Source organism: Taeniopygia guttata, chromosome 18, assembly GCF_048771995.1.
Source record: "Taeniopygia guttata chromosome 18, bTaeGut7.mat, whole genome shotgun sequence".
Classification (NCBI taxonomy): Eukaryota; Metazoa; Chordata; class Aves; order Passeriformes; family Estrildidae; genus Taeniopygia; species Taeniopygia guttata.
In genome coordinates this window covers 8515984-8533519 of record NC_133043.1, presented here as the reverse complement: position 1 = coordinate 8533519, position 17536 = coordinate 8515984, and the positions used below count along the sequence as shown (strand labels likewise).

Here is a 17536-nt window from a genome sequence, read left to right as displayed (position 1 = left end):
GTTCTCTTTGGAGCTGCACAGAAACTGCATTTTATATTCAATTTCTGACTGTCTTGAACTGATCCTCTCTTCCTGAGGTGACTCCTGCAGTTGTGTGGTATCATGTAATAATATAATTAAAAAATAATGAGTTTGGAAGTTGCTTCATCTCTTAAATCAGTTTTATATTTCGGCCATAAAATGTGGTAAGTGTAAATTAAGATGGTAAATACTCAGGTGCTCAGCTGTGACTCCTACAGCAGCCATCACTGAAGTCTGGGATTTATAAGTCCTTTTTAGTTGGCCTGCCCAGACTTTGCAACTGCTCTATTGGATTTTCTGCCTTTAGAGGGCAAAACTGCTTCAACAAATCTCATCATCAAATGCAACAGAAATCTTTTTCCAATCTACTCATCCTCCTCTAAATAGACCCTGGAAACATTGATGAGACAACAGCTAAAAAGTACCCCAAAATCTCTGGAAGCCAACTGTTTTTTCCTCTGTATTTTACAAAAATATGGGTGAAGCTGTGCAGTTGTGAAGCAATGTAGTGGGAAGTCCTTTCTTACTGAAAGTGTAAGGCTCAGGTTACAATTCTGGTAGTCCCCTTTCCCCACAGTGACTGCCCAGACTGGATTTCTTTGTCTCACCATGGCCCAGACTTGCACGTGGGTTTAAGAGCAGCACAGGGAGTACTTGGTAGTGTCACAGCTCATGGGTGAGCAGTGTTGGAGAGTCTGAGACCTGGACTGAGGTCTCTGCAATCTTATCTTTAATATCCTTTCCCAACAGCAGTGTGCCAGCTGGCTTTGTGCAGAACCAGGTTATTAGAGGCCAGCATACTTGCCATGCTGGATTCTGTAGGTCTGTTCCATTAGACCATATCTTATCTACTTGAAAAGGAACTGTTGCAAGAGACTTACAGTTGGAGTACTGTAAGAACCACTCCCTTTCTGGAAACTTGGGCTTTCACAGTTAAATGTCTTTAATGGAAAAAGGTATGAGTTTTTCTGACAGAAAGTGAGTAACTGCTCCAATCTGGACACCTCAGGTTTTGCCTATCAGTCTATGGAAATCAAGGTCCTCCTTGGACAGTTTTCCACAACTGCTTTTTCCATTAAAAGAGTACAGGCCTGCCCTTTTCAGAAGATAACCCTACATTTTTCAGCATCACCTTTATTAAAGTCTGTGATTGTGCAGTTGCTTAAGTATTAAATAAATGTAGGCTCCTGCCAAAAGCACTGTTTGTGTTTTACCTCCCCGTATGCACAATAATGTTGGAGCAGCTCTGGGAGTGGGAGCCAGCTGGGATCCATCTTCACTGCTCTTTTTTTGTTGTTTCTTTCTTTTTTATTTTTTTCCCCTGTGAGGCTTCCAGCTGGATTCATTCCCTGATGTGCTTAGAGCATGCCAGGTGAGCACTGGAGTTGGCACAAAGAAAACAGTAGGGATGAGCTGCTGGAAAGAGGACAGTTGTCCTGACTTCTGCCAAAGTAGTGATCACATAACTAATGGCTGACAGAATGAGAGGGAAGGCTTCAGCTCCGTGGTAGAGAAGAAAATATGTGTGAAACTTATTTTCACAGATTTCTACATCAACATTGTCATTTTGGGCTTTTTGTACCACTCTGAAGTGTTCATAGTGCTGCCACAACACTGCATTTGCTGTTTCCTGCAGCTCTGCAAAAGAATACTTTTAGGAGGTAGAGTTTTTTTGCCCTGAAGTTCTTTGCAGCATGGTTGTTTACCTTTTGGATTTTAAGAAATGTTCTCTCCAGCCCTTGGGATATCTAAGCACAAAGTCAGTGTTCATAAGAGCAGAAAGTATGGCTGAGTTGCAGGTCTCCCTCTGCATTTCTCAGCCCACAGAGCAGAAAGGGACCTGGTGTCCTTCCATGGATGGGTGACTCACTGGCATGTTGTTGTCTCCAGTTCTTCCCTCTGATTTGGCTGTTCTGGTGCCAGGAAATCAGAGCCCCCCCACACCCTGGTTTATGCCAAGCAGCCTTGACTAGAGTGCCAGGGAATGTGGTTTAGAGAGCAGGCACCACCGGTTTGCCTGTCTCCATCCTGATCCTTGTTGCTCTGATCCTTGTTCTCTGACCCTTTCCTTGTTTTTTTTTTATATAGTGTGACCTTTAGAAAGAAACTGGTACCTGAACTGCCTCTAATCCCTTGTGGCTGCTTCAAACACAGCATATATGTGACCCCTGAAAGGGACAGGAGTTCTTCATCCCACCTGGGAGCAGCGTTAATCCAAGAGCCACAATCCATACCATGTCTGTCCTGTACAGCCAGCTCCTGTGCTCTCTGTTCTTTTGGTTTTCTCTGCACTAGGAAAACATTCCTACCCATCTGTAGGAAACAAAATTCCTGTGTGCTCTCTGACAATGTCTCCAGCACAGCCTTTGGACTGAGAGCAGTCATTTCCTTCTGGAAGTGGAGCTCACTGTTTGCACTGTGCCACTTTGTCTCCTGCTTTGCAGATTGTCTTCTTCTATTTGGTATAGGTCACATAATTAATCTATCTTAAACTGAAGCACATTAAATGCAGCATTTCCATTTATTAGTTTTAGTGCCTTACCAAGATCTGGTGAGCAAATCCTTGAAATCGGTGAAATATCCTCCACTGACTGCTGAAATGCTGAGTCTTTGCAAGATATTTGCCTATGCAGAGGAGTAGCTCTCCTTTACCAGAGTGCATGTGCTGACTGCCCAAAAAGCTACAAACACCTATTGCTTGTGCTGATGAAGGTTTTAATTTTTAGGTCAGCTTGTGGAAGGAGAATGCACGGACTAAGCACCAGCAGCAGTGTCCTTTAGCAGCAGGAAGCTTTCAGGGGCAGTGGCCTCTGCTTTCTTGCACCCCCATCTGACTCATGGGATCTGCTTCACAGCCTTAGTTCTTTGTCAGGACTGAGAATCTGATTGGGGAAGATATTTACTTACTGTGAGCCAGAATCTGGGTGTGCCTGGAGTGATTAATTGTGCCAACAGGCACTTCCTGAGGTCCACACTTGGAGATCCCTCGGCTGTGAGCCTGCAAAGCACAAGGCAAATTAGGGCCTGAAGCCAGTGTCACTACCTGTGACTCATGTCAAAGTAAAACTTTGGTCTTGACAGGAATAACAGGATGCACAGAGCAGTTGGATGTATCCTGTGAGGACACACCTTGTTGTGAGCTGTTCATCTGCAGTTATTGCTGTAGAGATGGTGGAAAGCTGCCCTTGGGACTTGGAAAACACAAAATGTTTTATACAGAAACGTATGGCCATACATGCAAGTGCCAGGATTATAATCCCAGCTGCCCCTTCCTCTAGGGAAAGAGCTGGTGGGAAGATGCTGTGGAATCAGCCATTCTGTCTGTGTGAGGAGCAAGTTTGAGGACTGCTGGAGGGCATGGATAATTTGTACTTCCTTACTGTAAATAAGCCCAAAGGGGTTGAACTCCACCTTAAACTCACCTTGTTCTTCCCAATGATGTGGCACCTCAGTCTGGCTGCAAAGTGATGAAATAACTGAGTAATGCTGCAAGTCTGTGCTCAGTTTATGAGGTGCATGTCCTGCCTTGCTGCTGGCAGTGTTCAGCTGCCTCCAGCTCTGGTGGGATTGCAGGAGGCAAAGATTCTTCAGTTCCAGCTCATTGTAAACCATTAAAAGATGCTTTCCCCCCATAATGCTGATAAAGGATTATTTTCACAAGGCTCAGACAAAAGAGGAAATGAGCACTAAACCTGAAAAATCATGCATCAAAATATATTGTCTCATTGGGAGCTCTTGTTCTGCTTCCAAAATAATTTCCTTTTCAAGGGGGCTTGGAATGGATTGCTGAAGATATTCTTATGACTTTGACTTTTTTTGCTGGTAAAATAGAGTCCTGCCCAGAGTTCCTGAGTTTATATGAGCACACAGTTCCCTTCCCATAAAAGTTTTGTTCTCTGTGGCTCACCTGCAAAGACAAGGGAGCCTGTGGGATGTCTAATGTGGAGCTAGGCTTGATTTTTTTTTTTTTTCAGGTGCGTTCTTTCCTTATGAAATCTGGATTTAATGGTCTTTTTTTAATGCTTCTGCTGTGAACCTCTTAAGCCACTAATCAGCTTTTACCTTTCCCAGCAAGCCTTGTGTGCTGTATTACCCACACTTCTGTGTCTTTGCCGCTGTCTTTCTGGGTTTCCTGAAGCTCTAATTAACCCAGAGGCCTCCCCATCCCACCAGCAGCTGTAACCTGTAACAAAAGTGTGCCTTGTTGTCAGGGAGCTCCCTTTGCCTGCCTTTCTCTGGGGATTCTGGCAAGCTTTCCTCCTTCCATAAAGGCTCCCACTTGGTAAATGCCAAAGGACACTTTTTGTTCGTTACTGGCAACTGCTGAAGAATTTCACCCTCAGCAACATCTTGATCAAACAGAATGAGTGGTCGCCTGCCAGCTTTTCCTCTCCAAAGGATATTGTCCTTAGTGCTTCACATTTTTACAAAGGACATGGAAACTGTAGCAGCACTGATCATGTGTGGGGTTGTTTATCTGTAGCCTTAGCTCCCCAGGGTTCCAACAGCCCTGTCTGGCCTTTGGGCCCTCCTGGCCTTTATCCAGAGGAGCTGAACTCTGGGTGCTGGAGTTGTAGCTCAGGCAGCTTTACTGAGCAATGCGTAACTGAGGAGCTGCACGTGTGAAAAACTTGGTGGATGTGACTTGTGTGCTGCTCTCAGGTCTCTTATCCACTACGGAGCAATTCTGGGATGTGTTCCCTGGACAAATTATGCTTGAAAACAATCCCAGCTGCTTAAATGGGGCACAAATCTCTGCTCCAAGCCTTGGCCAGAGAACTGCCTGGATTTCCCATAATAGTGGGAAAGTAGCAAGCAATGGGGGGAAATGTGGCTGATTCTTTTGCTGATAACTCTGTAAACTAATCTTTATGGGGCAGTCAGGTACTTTAGTAGTATAACCCAGTACAAACAGCTGTGGAAATTTGGCAATCTGGACTGGGCTGTTCCCAGTCCTGCAGGACGAGTTGTTCTTTCTAGCAATAGTCTGTCTCTGTAAGCAAAGATCAAAGTGCCTGTTAAGGAAGTGTTAACTAAAGGATGAAATGTAATTTCTTGTGGTTAACTCTTGACAGCCTTGGGGAGTGTTGTTTTCTCCTTGAGCCATTTTGGTTCATCCAGGTATGTCCTGAAATAAATATTCACCAAGCGATTATCTCCCCCAAAATGGCAAAGAACCAGACTGCATAAAATTGATCCTGTGTTCCTCCACATGCACAGTCCCATTCTCTCTCCAAGAGTGTAGGTATCAATAAAGCAAGCACCACATCCCCTCTTGTGATAATCCCAACCTTCAGATTCTTTACTTGCTTCTTGCTCAGCTCCTTGAAAACACAAGTAGCAGTTGTCAGCATTCTCATCACCTTTGCCCTGAGTTCCCAGTGAGGGAGTAGTGCTGACATAAAACAAATTTAATGACTTGTATGGCTGAAATGCCCACCAGTAGTGCCAGAACTCATCCCAGTTTGCTCTCTCCAGCTTCTTTTTCAGAGAGAGTGCGGAACATGTCTCCAGATGAGATCAAAATCCCTCCTGAGCCTCCTGGCAGATGTTCTAACCAATTGCAGGTTGGTATAACTCCACTTAGTTTTTTGGGTTTTTTTAAGATTTGTAGTTCATGGCATATTTAGGAACCCTGCTCAGGAATTTTGCACAAGGCAAAGCTCCAGCATTAAAGCTGCGTTCTTACCAAACTGAGTTTATGAATGCACCTTGTTAATGCTTTAGGCTTTACAGCAGTTCTAGTTTAGAATCTCAAAGTAACTTTAAGCTGCTTTCCACCCTCTGTGGGTTACTTATGCTTTAAAACAGCTCTTGATCCTAGCAGTGACACAGAAGCAATGTTTAGTGTCAGGGCTGCTTTCCTCTTACCTCAGCAAATTCAGCTGCCTGGCAAAGAACAAATTGTTTTTCTATACGGGCCCAAAATCCCCTAAACTGGAATAGTTGAGGGAGCAGTGCCTGGATTCCTTTTCCACCTACATGTCTCTGGATGGTAAACATTGAGAGGGAAGGCTGGTAGCTTAGAGGCAACAAAAGAACACAAACACATGTTTTCTCTGGTGCACATCCAAATAACAGCAGTGACCAAGTTTGCAATAACCTTCTGTGTTTTCTCATGGAGTGCAAATGAAAGAGCAGGGACTGCTGTCTCCTAATACACACTTGAGTTTTAACTCTGGTTTTCTGCCCAGCAGAAATACAAGTAAAAAAAATCACTCCTGGGCTGCTCTATAAAGCTGCCCCTAACATGCAGTGGTGATTCAGAGTGCCTCACCATCCAGATGATGCTTTCCTCTCCACACACCATACCTGGGCACACCCAAACCTCCTCTAGTGCTGTAGGAGGATTTTTCTGTTCTGACATCAATGAACTGGAGTGTGTTAGACCTGAGGAATGCACAGAGCTTGATGGGCTAGACAGAGTAAAGCAGAATTTTTCCCCTTTGACAGAAGTTTAGTGTATTACATCAAAGGGGAGCTCGTCCTCTGTTGGCAGGTCAAACCACATCTTAGAGCACTTTGAGCAAGGAGATGGGATTGTTCCTTAGAAATGCAAAACATTCTGGGCTTTTCACTTGGTAGTTTGCTCTTTTGTCAATTTTTTCCTCTGATAAACTGTATTTTGAACTCTGCCAAAGGGAGGATTTCTTATAATAAAGTTGACTGACTACTTGCCCATCTTTGGGCTTTGGGAATTCATTGCTACTCCATGGGGAGGGGTTAAAAGGGAATACCTATTCAATCATTTCTACTCCCCAGATTCACCTTTTTGCAGTTTGTTCCTTCAAACCTCACAATGTGTGGCTGGACATGGAGATAGTGTCATTTCCTCTTGCTGATTTTGTGACAACCTGATGAAAATTTATCTTATAGAGGTTTTTTTAAAGTCGTTGAGTTTCATATCAGCTCTTAACAATCCTCCTTTATTCAGGCTGCAGCAAGCCCTCAGACAATAGTCAGCTCTGTGTTTGACTGTCCAGGGAGGGAGACATGAAGTGACTTATCCAGAAGCAACAAAGGAAAATTGACTCAGCTTCTCCCATCCTGAAAGACTGAAGCCCCAGCTCTGGTCTTGTTTTATGTGCCTCTTGTACATGAGAAATTTCTGTCATAAATAAAAGATTATGCAAATTAACTGAAGATATTTTAGCAGTACCACCTAACTCCCTGATCTGTCTGAAAGCTCCTGCCCCTGCTGTCTGTTTACCATCACCAGAGTAGGAATACTTTTATGTACTTTCATCCACCTTACTGAGGAAGGGAAAAAAATCATGTTTGATTTGAAATCCTTTAGCCTTTTTGGAGAGTAGAATGCTTGCCATGTGCAACCTGGGTCAGTTAAGTTGCCTTTGGCATTGGGTTGTGCCTTGTGGGAGATGTGCAAAGAGAAGCTGATTCCATCTGACTGGTACCAAAGCAGGGATTTATGAGCACATTGTCCCTAAGAGCATTTGGCTGCAGTGGGCAGCCCCAGCAACACCTGATGATCACACTGGGTTGAGTTCTCCAGCAGAACTTGGCTCTGGCTCTGCCTGGCTAACAGATGAGCAGGAACTTTGCCCTGTGGGCAGTGTAGCCCAGCTGCTGTTTCTCAGGTGCTCACCTGAGGCTGCAGGTGGGTGTTGGGAGTTGTGGGAGAACCTCTGGATTTCTGTGTCATGGCTGTAAAGGGAAAGAACAGACTGGGAAGGAGGAGTCTGTGCCTTGTATGTAGATCTTTAATCACTAAAGCCTTCACTAAGTGCAAAGAGAATTTCTTTACCAATCAGATAGTTCATGAAGGTACTTCAGACATTCAAGGAAGAAGTGTCTCTTAAGTAGCCTGGCCCTGGTGTAAAGGTGAAATCCTAGCTCTGTTCAAGGAGGTCACTGGTTCAGTTGGCTTCTTTCCACAGTAATCAGCTGGTGTGCTGCTTCTTTTCATCCTGGCTCACCCTATAATCTTCCTCCTATAGGATAAAATTCAAAAGCTGTATGAGAGGAAAGTGAAAGAGGGCATGGATATGAACTACATCATCCAGAGGAAAAAGGAATTTCGCAATCCCAGGTGAGCCACCATCTTTTCATGTGACCACAGCACTACAGAGCAAATTTGAAGCTTTTTTTTCTTTGTTGGAGTTGTCACAGAAGGATCCTGAACAGGAAGGACTACTGCTTACAAATTGTCTTTCTCAATTTTGTGACTGAAAGAGTAAAACTCTTCTTTGTGTTTGGGGAAGCAGCAGCTGGAGTTGGTGTGTTGGTTCAATTTTAAATGTGAAGGCCCAAGATGAAGTACTTTAGAAGATGTGACTGTTCTGGGAGCTGGGAGATGTTTTGGGGAATAGGAAATACTGTGAATAATGGGGTGCCACATCCATCATAGCAGGTGTAGCTTCCCAGGTTCTCATTTCACTAGTGTGAAGAGGTGACAGCCTCTCTCTGTTGGCACATCTGAAACACTTCTGTTCCCTTCTACCTCCCTGGTTCTGTTCTGACCTCTTGCTTTTCCTTTGCAGCATCTATGAAAAGCTGATCCAGTTTTGTTCCATTGATGAACTCGGTACAAATTATCCAAAGGTGAGGGGCAGTGCTTGTGACTGGAAAAGGAGTGGGTAAAGGTAACACAGAGATGTAAAGTCTCACCTCAGGCTTTCTTCAGCCTCCTTGCTTAGAGTCTTGTAAGGCAACCTCAGTCTGAGCCGCTGCAGTGAAGTGAACATTTTTGTGTAGCACTGAGCCTCTGTGCCTCAACCTTTGCTACAATGATTCTGCACAAAAACTGCTGAAGTGTGGAGCTCTGAATGGAACTCCTTGAGGGGGGAAAAATCTGAGTAACAGAAAAATGCATGACTTACCCCAGCATCCTTTTTGCTTCAAAGCTGTTTCTTCATTCGCAACAGAACATAAAAGTCCCATAAAAGAAGGTCTGATGGGACCTTTGTGTCACTGGGATACATGAAGAAATCAGTGATGATTCTCATTGTCACCTCTGATTATCATCAGAGAGCAGAAATACGTAAAACATTTTTGCACTGGGTTTTGTGTTTCTGTGGGAATAGCCCTAATCTTATTTATTTCTTTTTTTTTCAGGACATGTTTGATCCTCATGGCTGGTCAGAGGATTCATATTACGAGGCACTAGGTAATTCCAGGAAGTCTCTTTCTTTGTCCTAGCTTAGGTCTTTGTGTTTTGTACTTAATTAACTGCACTGGAGTTTTCACTTTATGTATAAATGAGAAGTCATCACATGCTGCTCTTTAATGACTCCATTCTGGTTGGATGTGCCTGAATGTTATTGAGGCTTCATCAGTTTGGAAAGGCTTTTAATTTAAATTGGTTCTGCAATGTTTTCATCTCTCAAATCATTAAATTAGTGCTGCAGTGTTTTGATTAAAAAGCAGCAGTTGCTTTCATGGCAGTTTAAATTTTCTATCTAGAATTTGAATCTATTTTTTTTATCATGGGAATTTGTGAATGAGAATTGTTGAATTTTACTATTCTTAGTGCTTCACATCTTCTGCTCTTTCTCAGCTAAAGCCCAGAAGATCGAGATGGACAAACTGGAGAAGGCCAAGAAGGAACGTACAAAGGTACCTGCTCAAAACCTAAAGAGATGCAGGTGCAGGGCTTTTATTCTTTTCCCTGCTGAATTTCATTCTATTTCTTTGCTATTTCTGCACTAAAACTGCTTGTTTTATCCCAGCTCTCTCCTTTCTTCTTGCATGTCTTTACCCATACTTCACACATCAAGTTATTTACCCTTCCTTATAGGTCCATTTATAGGTTGTTTGTTCCACTGGATTTCCTGTTGTTTTGTCAGTATTTTTAAACCAGAACTCTAAAAATGGCATTCAGTAAGTCAGATACAGGCAAGATAATGAATAAAGAACAGCTTTTTCCTTAATTTATGACATTTTGCCTGGTGCCTAGCCTAGTTAAAGCTTAATTTCCTCACCATGTCTCAGTGGGAGGCGATACCTGCTTTCTGTTCTTCGTGGTATTAACTTGTTGCATCCAATTTCCAGAAAAACTGGGCCTATTTTAACTTTGTGCATTTTGTGACAAGCACAGTTATTCTTAGATATGCCCCAAAAAGAACACAGACAGGCTTTGGAAGAGATTTCATTCCTGTCCTGTGTTTCCTTTAAGTGACTGGCATTAGAACGTGTTTAATGTTAGAGATTTGCCACCTAAGCTGCAGAAGGCTCCTTCCATCTCCAGTACATGGAGGGTTTTTTGTGCAGTGCATGCTGTGTCTTGCTGCTTGTTTTGGTTTTTGCACAGTAACCCAGGTATCTGATCATGCCCTTGCCCAGATTTGCAGTTCTGAGGCTGCAGTGCTGTTGGAGCTCTTGTTGCCAGGTTTCCTGCTGTGGTGCAGCCACCATAAATTCTACAAGCAGGGACTTGCCTTGCATGTTCCTTAAAGGAAAATGAATATGAGCTTCTAACTGTATAAATACAGAGTTAAATGACCAGGATCTCTCCTGTCTGAGCTGGGTTGCAGCTTAATTAATCCTTAATTCTCATGGCCTGAGATCTGTGTCTTCCTTCCCCACATGATGGGCATCTCAGAGGCCAGTCCAATGTCTTACATCACACTAAAGCTGTTTTAAAAAATCTTAGAGAGGGTGCAGTGGGTTAAAAAAGGCTGTGTATTATAACAATTCTTTTTTTTTTTTTTTTCATCTTTTTCTCCTGTGCATCTCTCCCAGATTGAATTTGTGACTGGCACTAAAAAGGGTACAACAACAAGTGCTGCTTCCACAACCACCACAACATCCAGCACCACCGTGGGAGGTAAAGAATAGCTGTGAATGTATCCCTTAAGCTGCATAATGCTGGGATTAGTGCTTCCTGAAGCCTGAAGGCTCCTTAATGATCCTGTAGATAATGCAAGGGAATGTTTCTGCTGAGGGGCGCTGGACTAGCTTTCCTCTAGTCCCTGTAGTCCATGGCTGTCCTTCTGGAATGGAAGATTGGGGCCAGATGGGATAGTGAAGAGACTTATTAGTGGGTCAAGAAGCCTGCTGCTGTCTGTGGTTGTAGAGTATTCCTGGAACTGATAGATTTTGAGATTTGGAAACTTTGGAAATCATTCTCCTGCCTTGGAAACTGAGGGGAAGGGACAAAAACCACTGGAGGCTGATGAGTGTGTCCACTGCCTGTAGCTGACCAAGTGGGATACATGTGCTCTGTTGAAATTAAATCTGCTTTGGGGCAGGGAGTGCTCCTGTCTCCCCTTTTGCTGGAGGTCAGGTCTAGAGTCCTGGTACCCCAATAGAAAAGTTGCCTTTCCTCCTCACTATTTACTGCCAGGGTATCCTGAATTTAGAGTAAGGGGAAGCTGCTAGTCAAGCAGTGGGATATTAAGGGTTGACAAGACAGGGTGTTAGAAAGGGATTGATGACCTCTAATGCTAATCCTTGTGTGCTTGCTTTAATCAAATTCACAGATGCCCAGAAGAGGAAGAGCAAGTGGGACTCTGCCATCCCTGTAACAACGATAGCTCAGCCCACCATCCTCACCACCACTGCAACACTGCCAGGTGTTGTCACAGTGACAACCAGTGCCAGTGGCTCCAAAACCACGGTGATCTCAGCTGTGGGCACCATTGTGAAAAAGGCCAAGCAGTGACAGCTGTGCTGGGCCTGGAGTTTTGGACTTGTTTGTCACTGAAGCCATTGTCCTTGGAAGGGAGGGGTGGATTTCTCCTTTGGTAAAAGATGACAAGATTCTTTGAAGCAGCCCACAGTTCCCCTTTGGAAGGCTGGGGGCAGGAGCAGGATGCCAGCTCTGTGCCCCCAGGAATGGACCTCTGACCACCATGCCTCTGCCTTTGCTTGCTGGGGGAAGAACCAGGCTGCCTGTGTTGTACTGGAGGAAGGTGGCATCTGGAGTCAGCTTATAAAAGTTTGCTTATTAATTACTGCATTGAGGTCTTACCTACTTGCAAGTTTGGTTTAAGGGGGAAAAAGAAAATAAATTAAAAGGGCAAGCAATGAAAGACTGTCAGTGTTACCCCTGTGTGTTCCAGGTGGTGCTCCAGGGCTGCCTGCAGCCTGTGTAGGTGCCTCCCTGCAGAATCAGCTCAGCTCTGAGGGAGTTTAAGCAGAGACAACCACTCAGTGTCCATGTCCAGATGTGTAGCAGAGACTTGAAGCAAACTGCATCAGTGAGTGTAGGCTCACTCCTTGTTCTAGCACTGACACCTGTACCCTGTGCTCTCTGTGTAGATCTTAGTGACCACGTGTGAAACTGTGGAACTCTTGAGGAAACTATGCTGGAACATCCTGTTACCATCTCACAGGGATGGAGATTTCTATGCAGAACCCTCAAGCTGTAGAGGTTTGATTTGTGAACTCACTTGCAAAGACCAACAGGTCTGTTGCAAAGACCTGTGCAGGAAACACTTCCATTGCCACGGAATGAGGTTGGACAGAAGCAGAGCAGAGTGTCTGATCCTGTTTGTGATGTTGTCCATCTTTGTCTTAGCTCGTGATGTTCTGTGAATGCACACATGGCAGTTACTGCTTGCTCCACTGTTGTGAAAAGGTATTTTCAGTTGAAAATTTTGTTGTATAAAAATCGAAGAGTCTTTTTAAAAAGCTCCTGGTGTCATTGATGTGTCTGCATTTCTTTAGAGATAAGTTTCTACGCAGAGCCTCTTTGTCTTAGTGTATAAAGCAGTGATAGGAGAGATGGTTGCCAGATCAGCAAAAGTGTAAGATTCTGAGAATTCAGTGGTTTGGGGTTGGTTGTTCTTTTTTTTTTTTCCTTTCAGTTTTTTATGTAGCTTGTGTCACTCCTCATCAAGACTTCACATTTATGGAGACTTAAGGTAGAAATAACAGGTTGATACCCTGTATAACAAACTTGCAGCCAATAACTCAGTGCTCTTGTTTCTCCTGCATGTTGTATCTGAGGTAATAGATACATACTCAGGTTGGAAACTGCAGTTCTGAGGGAAATACCTTTTTCCCAGCTCTGAAAATGGGATTGGACAGGTTGATGTTTGCACTGGGCTGTGGTCAGTCAGTGCCCCAGAGGAGCTGGAGGGAACATCAGGCACATAAGGGTGATGTCCTGAGGGAAAAGGATCCTTCCTGGCCTGGGAACATGACCTGAAGCCCCCAGCCAGGAGTTGGGACTGGTTTGCTTTGGAGCTCTGGCTGTGTGAGCCCTGCTGAGGGCTGGGGGACCTGCTGGGTGTGTCAGTGCCTGGGTGCTAAACAGCCCTCAAAGACTGCAGCTGAGCCCCTGCTGCCCCACTGTGCCCTGTGGCAAACTCAGAGCTGACACAGAAAAAGTTCCTTCTGCTGCTGCAACAGTGACTGAAAGCTGTAGATACTCATTCTTACCTCTCCTTCCAAAGCGATGCTAACCATAGCCAGAAGAGTAAAACCAGTCCCATTTTCATCATTCCATAGTCCAAGAATTGCAGTCTCTGCTCCTTGAACACCACAGGGCTTCTCCCTGCCTTTCTCCTTCCTAAGCAGGGTGTCTCATAGCTCGAGGAGACACCCTCAGCTGAAACTCCACGTTCAAGTCTGTGTCTCTGCCCCAGCAGAGGCAGAGAGCTGCAGGAATGAAGTCATCCTTGGCAGAGCTGGTTCTGCTCTCCCTCTCTCTTCTGAAGGCTTTTCTTCCACCTCCATGCCCGGAGGTGTTGATTTTCTCTCCTATTTGCTTGTTGTGCTTTAGAGATCTGCCCTGCTTTGATGCTGGTGTGGGAAGGGATTTTGTGTGTTCAGGACTGGCTTTTTTCTCTCTCCTAGGCGCTGCCGGGCCGAGGGAGCAGGTGGGGAGGGCAGCCCTTGCCAGCCCCACCTCAAACCGTGGAATGGGAGCACCTGAAGCTATGTTTTAGTTGGATTGCTGCTGCACTGTCTTGTTTAGGGGAGTTATGCACTGAGATGAACAAAAAATGAAAGAAAGAGTCTTCCTTGCCAAGGCTTTGGGCCATGCCAGGGCTTTGCTGATGACAGCTCCAGCAGTGAGGGAGGTGATGGCTGCAGCCAACAGCTGCACAAGCTCCTTTCCAGCTCTTCTCCATTGCAGGAGAGAAGTTAGCTCCTGTGAAGACCTTCAAACAGGTGGGCTTTGTAATGTGCCCAGAGAGTCATCAAAGGGTACGAGCTGCTCATTCTGGGGGAATGGTGTGAGCCCAGGAAAGCCCAGAGTTGGCACCTGCAGGCAATCACGGGATGGGTGAGGCTGGGAGGGACTGCAGTGGCCCAATCTCCCTGCTCAAGCAGTTTTTCCTGGAGCATTTGGCACAGGGTTGTGTCCAGACAGTTCTGGAATATCTCCAGAGAGGGAATGAGAAATGTAGATCTTCCCAGCAAGGCTCCACAAGACTCTCTGATGTTAAATGTGCAGATAAATAAATTGCTGTGGAGGCTCAAGACTGCCTGAAAGGGCAATAAAGTTCCACCAAAGTCTCCTCTTCCCTTTGGGGGGAACATTTACCTCACCACATTCCTGCAGGAGAAGTTTTTCACCTCTGAGCCTTGCACTGCTGTTCCTCTGACTGTTTATATTCCACTTCCTTCCTTTTGTTCTAAGCGAGAACCATGGACACCAATGACTTCCAATAGTTGGTCTTTGTTTATTTGAAGCTTGTCTTTGGCTGGGGCCGGGCTCGTGCTCCGTGGTAAACAGCAGAGCTCTGGGATTTCACAGGGAAAGGTTTTGCATGGAAGACATCAGAGTGTGCTCAGCCTCTGGCAGGTGGGTGAGGTGCTGAGGGACCCCTGGGAGGCCCTGCTGTCCCCAAATGGGTGACAGGATTGTCCCCCAGGCTGAGGCTGGATCCTGGATCCTTTACTGATGTTTCCCTCTGGTGTTGCCTCTGTGTCCCAGCCTGTCCCAGAGGCAAATGTTCATCGAGGATGTTCATCAGAGGGATTTTCCTTTAGGAACATGTTCATGACAAGGAACATCTACTGGAAAACAGGGGGCACGTGTAGATAATGCTGCCTAGGGAGAAAATATGGCAGGATTTCATCTGGCACTTTTAATTTAACAGGGGATTATATTAGGCATCATTTAGTGCAATAAGTTATGTGCACATTAATGTACATTAATAATACATTATTACACATTCCTTTTATTCAAGCCACATAGCAGGATATTGTCACTACAGTGTACAGTGCAGTGATGGGATTAAGTGTTTATTTTTCTTTTAGTAATGTGTGTTGTTACAGAATTTAAAAAGGGAGATGGACGTGCTCCAGCCAGTAGGATTTTGGTTGTAACTGTGCAATAAAGACCTAGAAAAAACCTCAAAGCTGTCTCTAGGCATGCTGTGGTGGCAGGACAGAAAGAAGAAAGGCTCTGTTGCAAGCTGGCATGGCATTAAAAAAAGAATAAAATAATTAACCCTGCAATCACTTGTAATTATCAGTAATTGGCACTCGGATTGGTAGTCAGCAGAGAGAGCAATAATTTCATGTGAACTATAAAACTACATGTTTTTCCTCCTAGGGCAAAAATTTCTAGGCCACGTTGCCACCGCAGAAAATCACTGATTTATAAACGCGAGATTCATCACAGATGTGGCTGTGAGCTGTGGTGGAGCCATCTGCACTGAAATCTGCTCACCCTGCCTCTGAAATCCCTGTTCTCTGTTCTTAAAAACAGCAAATTTGTGTGACAAAAGCCTGATCCAGCAGGCAGGGAGAGAAGGTTTGGAGCCAAGGCAAGAACCTGAGTTCACCTGGTGTTCTTCCCTGGTGGAAGTAATTTGGAGAAGTTGCCTGAAAGACAACTCCTTAAACAACCTTTTTAATTTTTTTAAATTCAAGATAAAGTTAAAACCTTTTATGTTCTCATAAGTATTTACAGAAAAATTCTAATACCTCTCTGATTTTTTTCCCTAAAAATTTGGTGGAATTTGCCTTTATATTGGAAAAGTGCCTTTATCAGCCCTGCAAATGTAAAAGCAGCCCAATTACACCTCTGGGAAAACTCATGTTCCATGGGCTTGGGATCTTTTAGGTGCTGGGGGGATGTGTTTCAAAAAAAAAAAAGGTGCAAAATTGGTATCTTGAGCTCTTCTGGCAGCACCCAGAGGGAGCAACTGGGCTTCTCCTCAGAGCTGGAAAGGCAGAAGGGAGCTGGTTCCTCCTTGCTGCTCAGTGCTGCAGGGATGAAGGGCAGGCAGAGCGTGTCAGGAAGCCTTGGGGCTGTCAGGGTGTGCAGGGGACACCAGAGATCCTTTACAGGGGCAACATAAACGTTCTCCATCTCAGGTGGAGAAAGGGGGACACTCAGAAAGTCAGGACACCGAGTATTGTGGTGGAAGGTGTGTGCTCGTGAGCTTTTCTGATTGGCTTCAGGATTCCTGTTAGGGATCCACCACTAAAATAAATGGGCTTTTTACTACAATGCTTCTTGAAGACTAAATTGGCTTTTTCAACTGCAGTGGCAGCATTGCTTACCTCAAAGAGGAAAATTGCAGCAGTGGGAGGTGGGGAACTGCTGGTGGACAGGGCCAGGTGAGGTGACCAGACACATCTGTGAGCACCAGCACAAGCTCCCCTCCCATCTTGGGAACTGAAGTCCAGTTTTAATTCACTTGCTGTGTTCAACATCTGCTGCAGCTGTGGCTCCTGAGGCAGATCAGGACCCTCTGCCTTCAGCCCCTCCATGGGAAGGTTCTGCGTTTCACCAGCAGCTCAAGCATCAGCACTCACAGCCTGGTCCTGCTCTGCCTTTATTTTGTCTCATGTCCCAGCTCTTATGTTGCAGTCGCTGTCTTGATATGTTTAAAAAAAAACCCAACAGCAAACCTCCTTCATTTTCAGAACCTTTATTGAGCTCTAGGAAATCTCATCTCCAAAAAGACTGGGGTTGCCACGTTATGTGTTGGGAAACTCAGAAATACCAAATTTAAACTGCCCGGGCCATCTTCCCCTGCACCCCTGCCTGTTTCCCATTTGCTGTAGTTTTTAATGGCACAGGCACATCCTCCTTTATCCTGGGGCTAAGGCAGTTTGCATATATTAACTAGAGCTTCCTAATTTCTTGTAGTGAAAAGAATCCTGCTCCTCATCTTTCAATCAGTTCTGGAGAGCAGCAGCCTCTGAAATGCCACATTGAGAACAAGGAGGGCAAAATTGCCCTGCTCATAGGCAGGAAATGTGCCATTTTCCCATCTGGCTGTTGCTATTGTTTGTGTTGAAGCTCAGGGGATGCAGTTTTCCTTGCGAGGATCTATCAGGGAGCCAAAATCCAGCCTTTGCCATTGCATCTGCTCCAGGACGTGTGTGCTCTGCTCTGTGGAAACTGTGAGTGGTTCTGAGCCGTGGCCAACCCCAGACTCTAAACCAAAAGGGTATTGTGGACAGCAAAACAACCTCACCTGAACTCTAAACCCTCCTCTGCTGTTTTTTGGACCGGGGAAGGGATTTTGGATCCAGCTCAGCAGAAGGGCTGGAATCAGCTGTGGGATTGCTGCTCACTGGGCCATGGTGGGATGCAGGTATGGATGGGAATCATTCATGGTGCTATAAGGGGTTGCAT

The 17536-nt window shown here is 45.0% G+C and overlaps 2 protein-coding genes across 2 annotated transcripts in view; both read left to right on the top strand.

Moving 5' to 3' along the window:
• SAP30BP (SAP30 binding protein) overlaps window positions 1-12615 on the top strand; it is a 29286-nt gene extending 16671 nt beyond the window's left edge. Inside the window, 7 exon segments of the mRNA XM_002196628.6 lie at window positions 5500-5588; window positions 7980-8071; window positions 8523-8583; window positions 9097-9148; window positions 9539-9597; window positions 10723-10807; window positions 11463-12615. Of these exon segments, the coding sequence (XP_002196664.5) occupies window positions 5500-5588; window positions 7980-8071; window positions 8523-8583; window positions 9097-9148; window positions 9539-9597; window positions 10723-10807; window positions 11463-11644 (620 nt within the window). The 3' untranslated portion in view covers window positions 11645-12615.
• A 144-nt stretch (window positions 12616-12759) lies between these two features.
• ITGB4 (integrin subunit beta 4) overlaps window positions 12760-17536 on the top strand; it is a 33466-nt gene continuing 28689 nt past the window's right edge. Inside the window, exon 1 of the mRNA XM_072937101.1 lies at window positions 12760-17495. The gene's annotated coding sequence lies outside the window, so the exon portion shown is untranslated. The remainder of the gene's footprint in view (window positions 17496-17536) is intronic.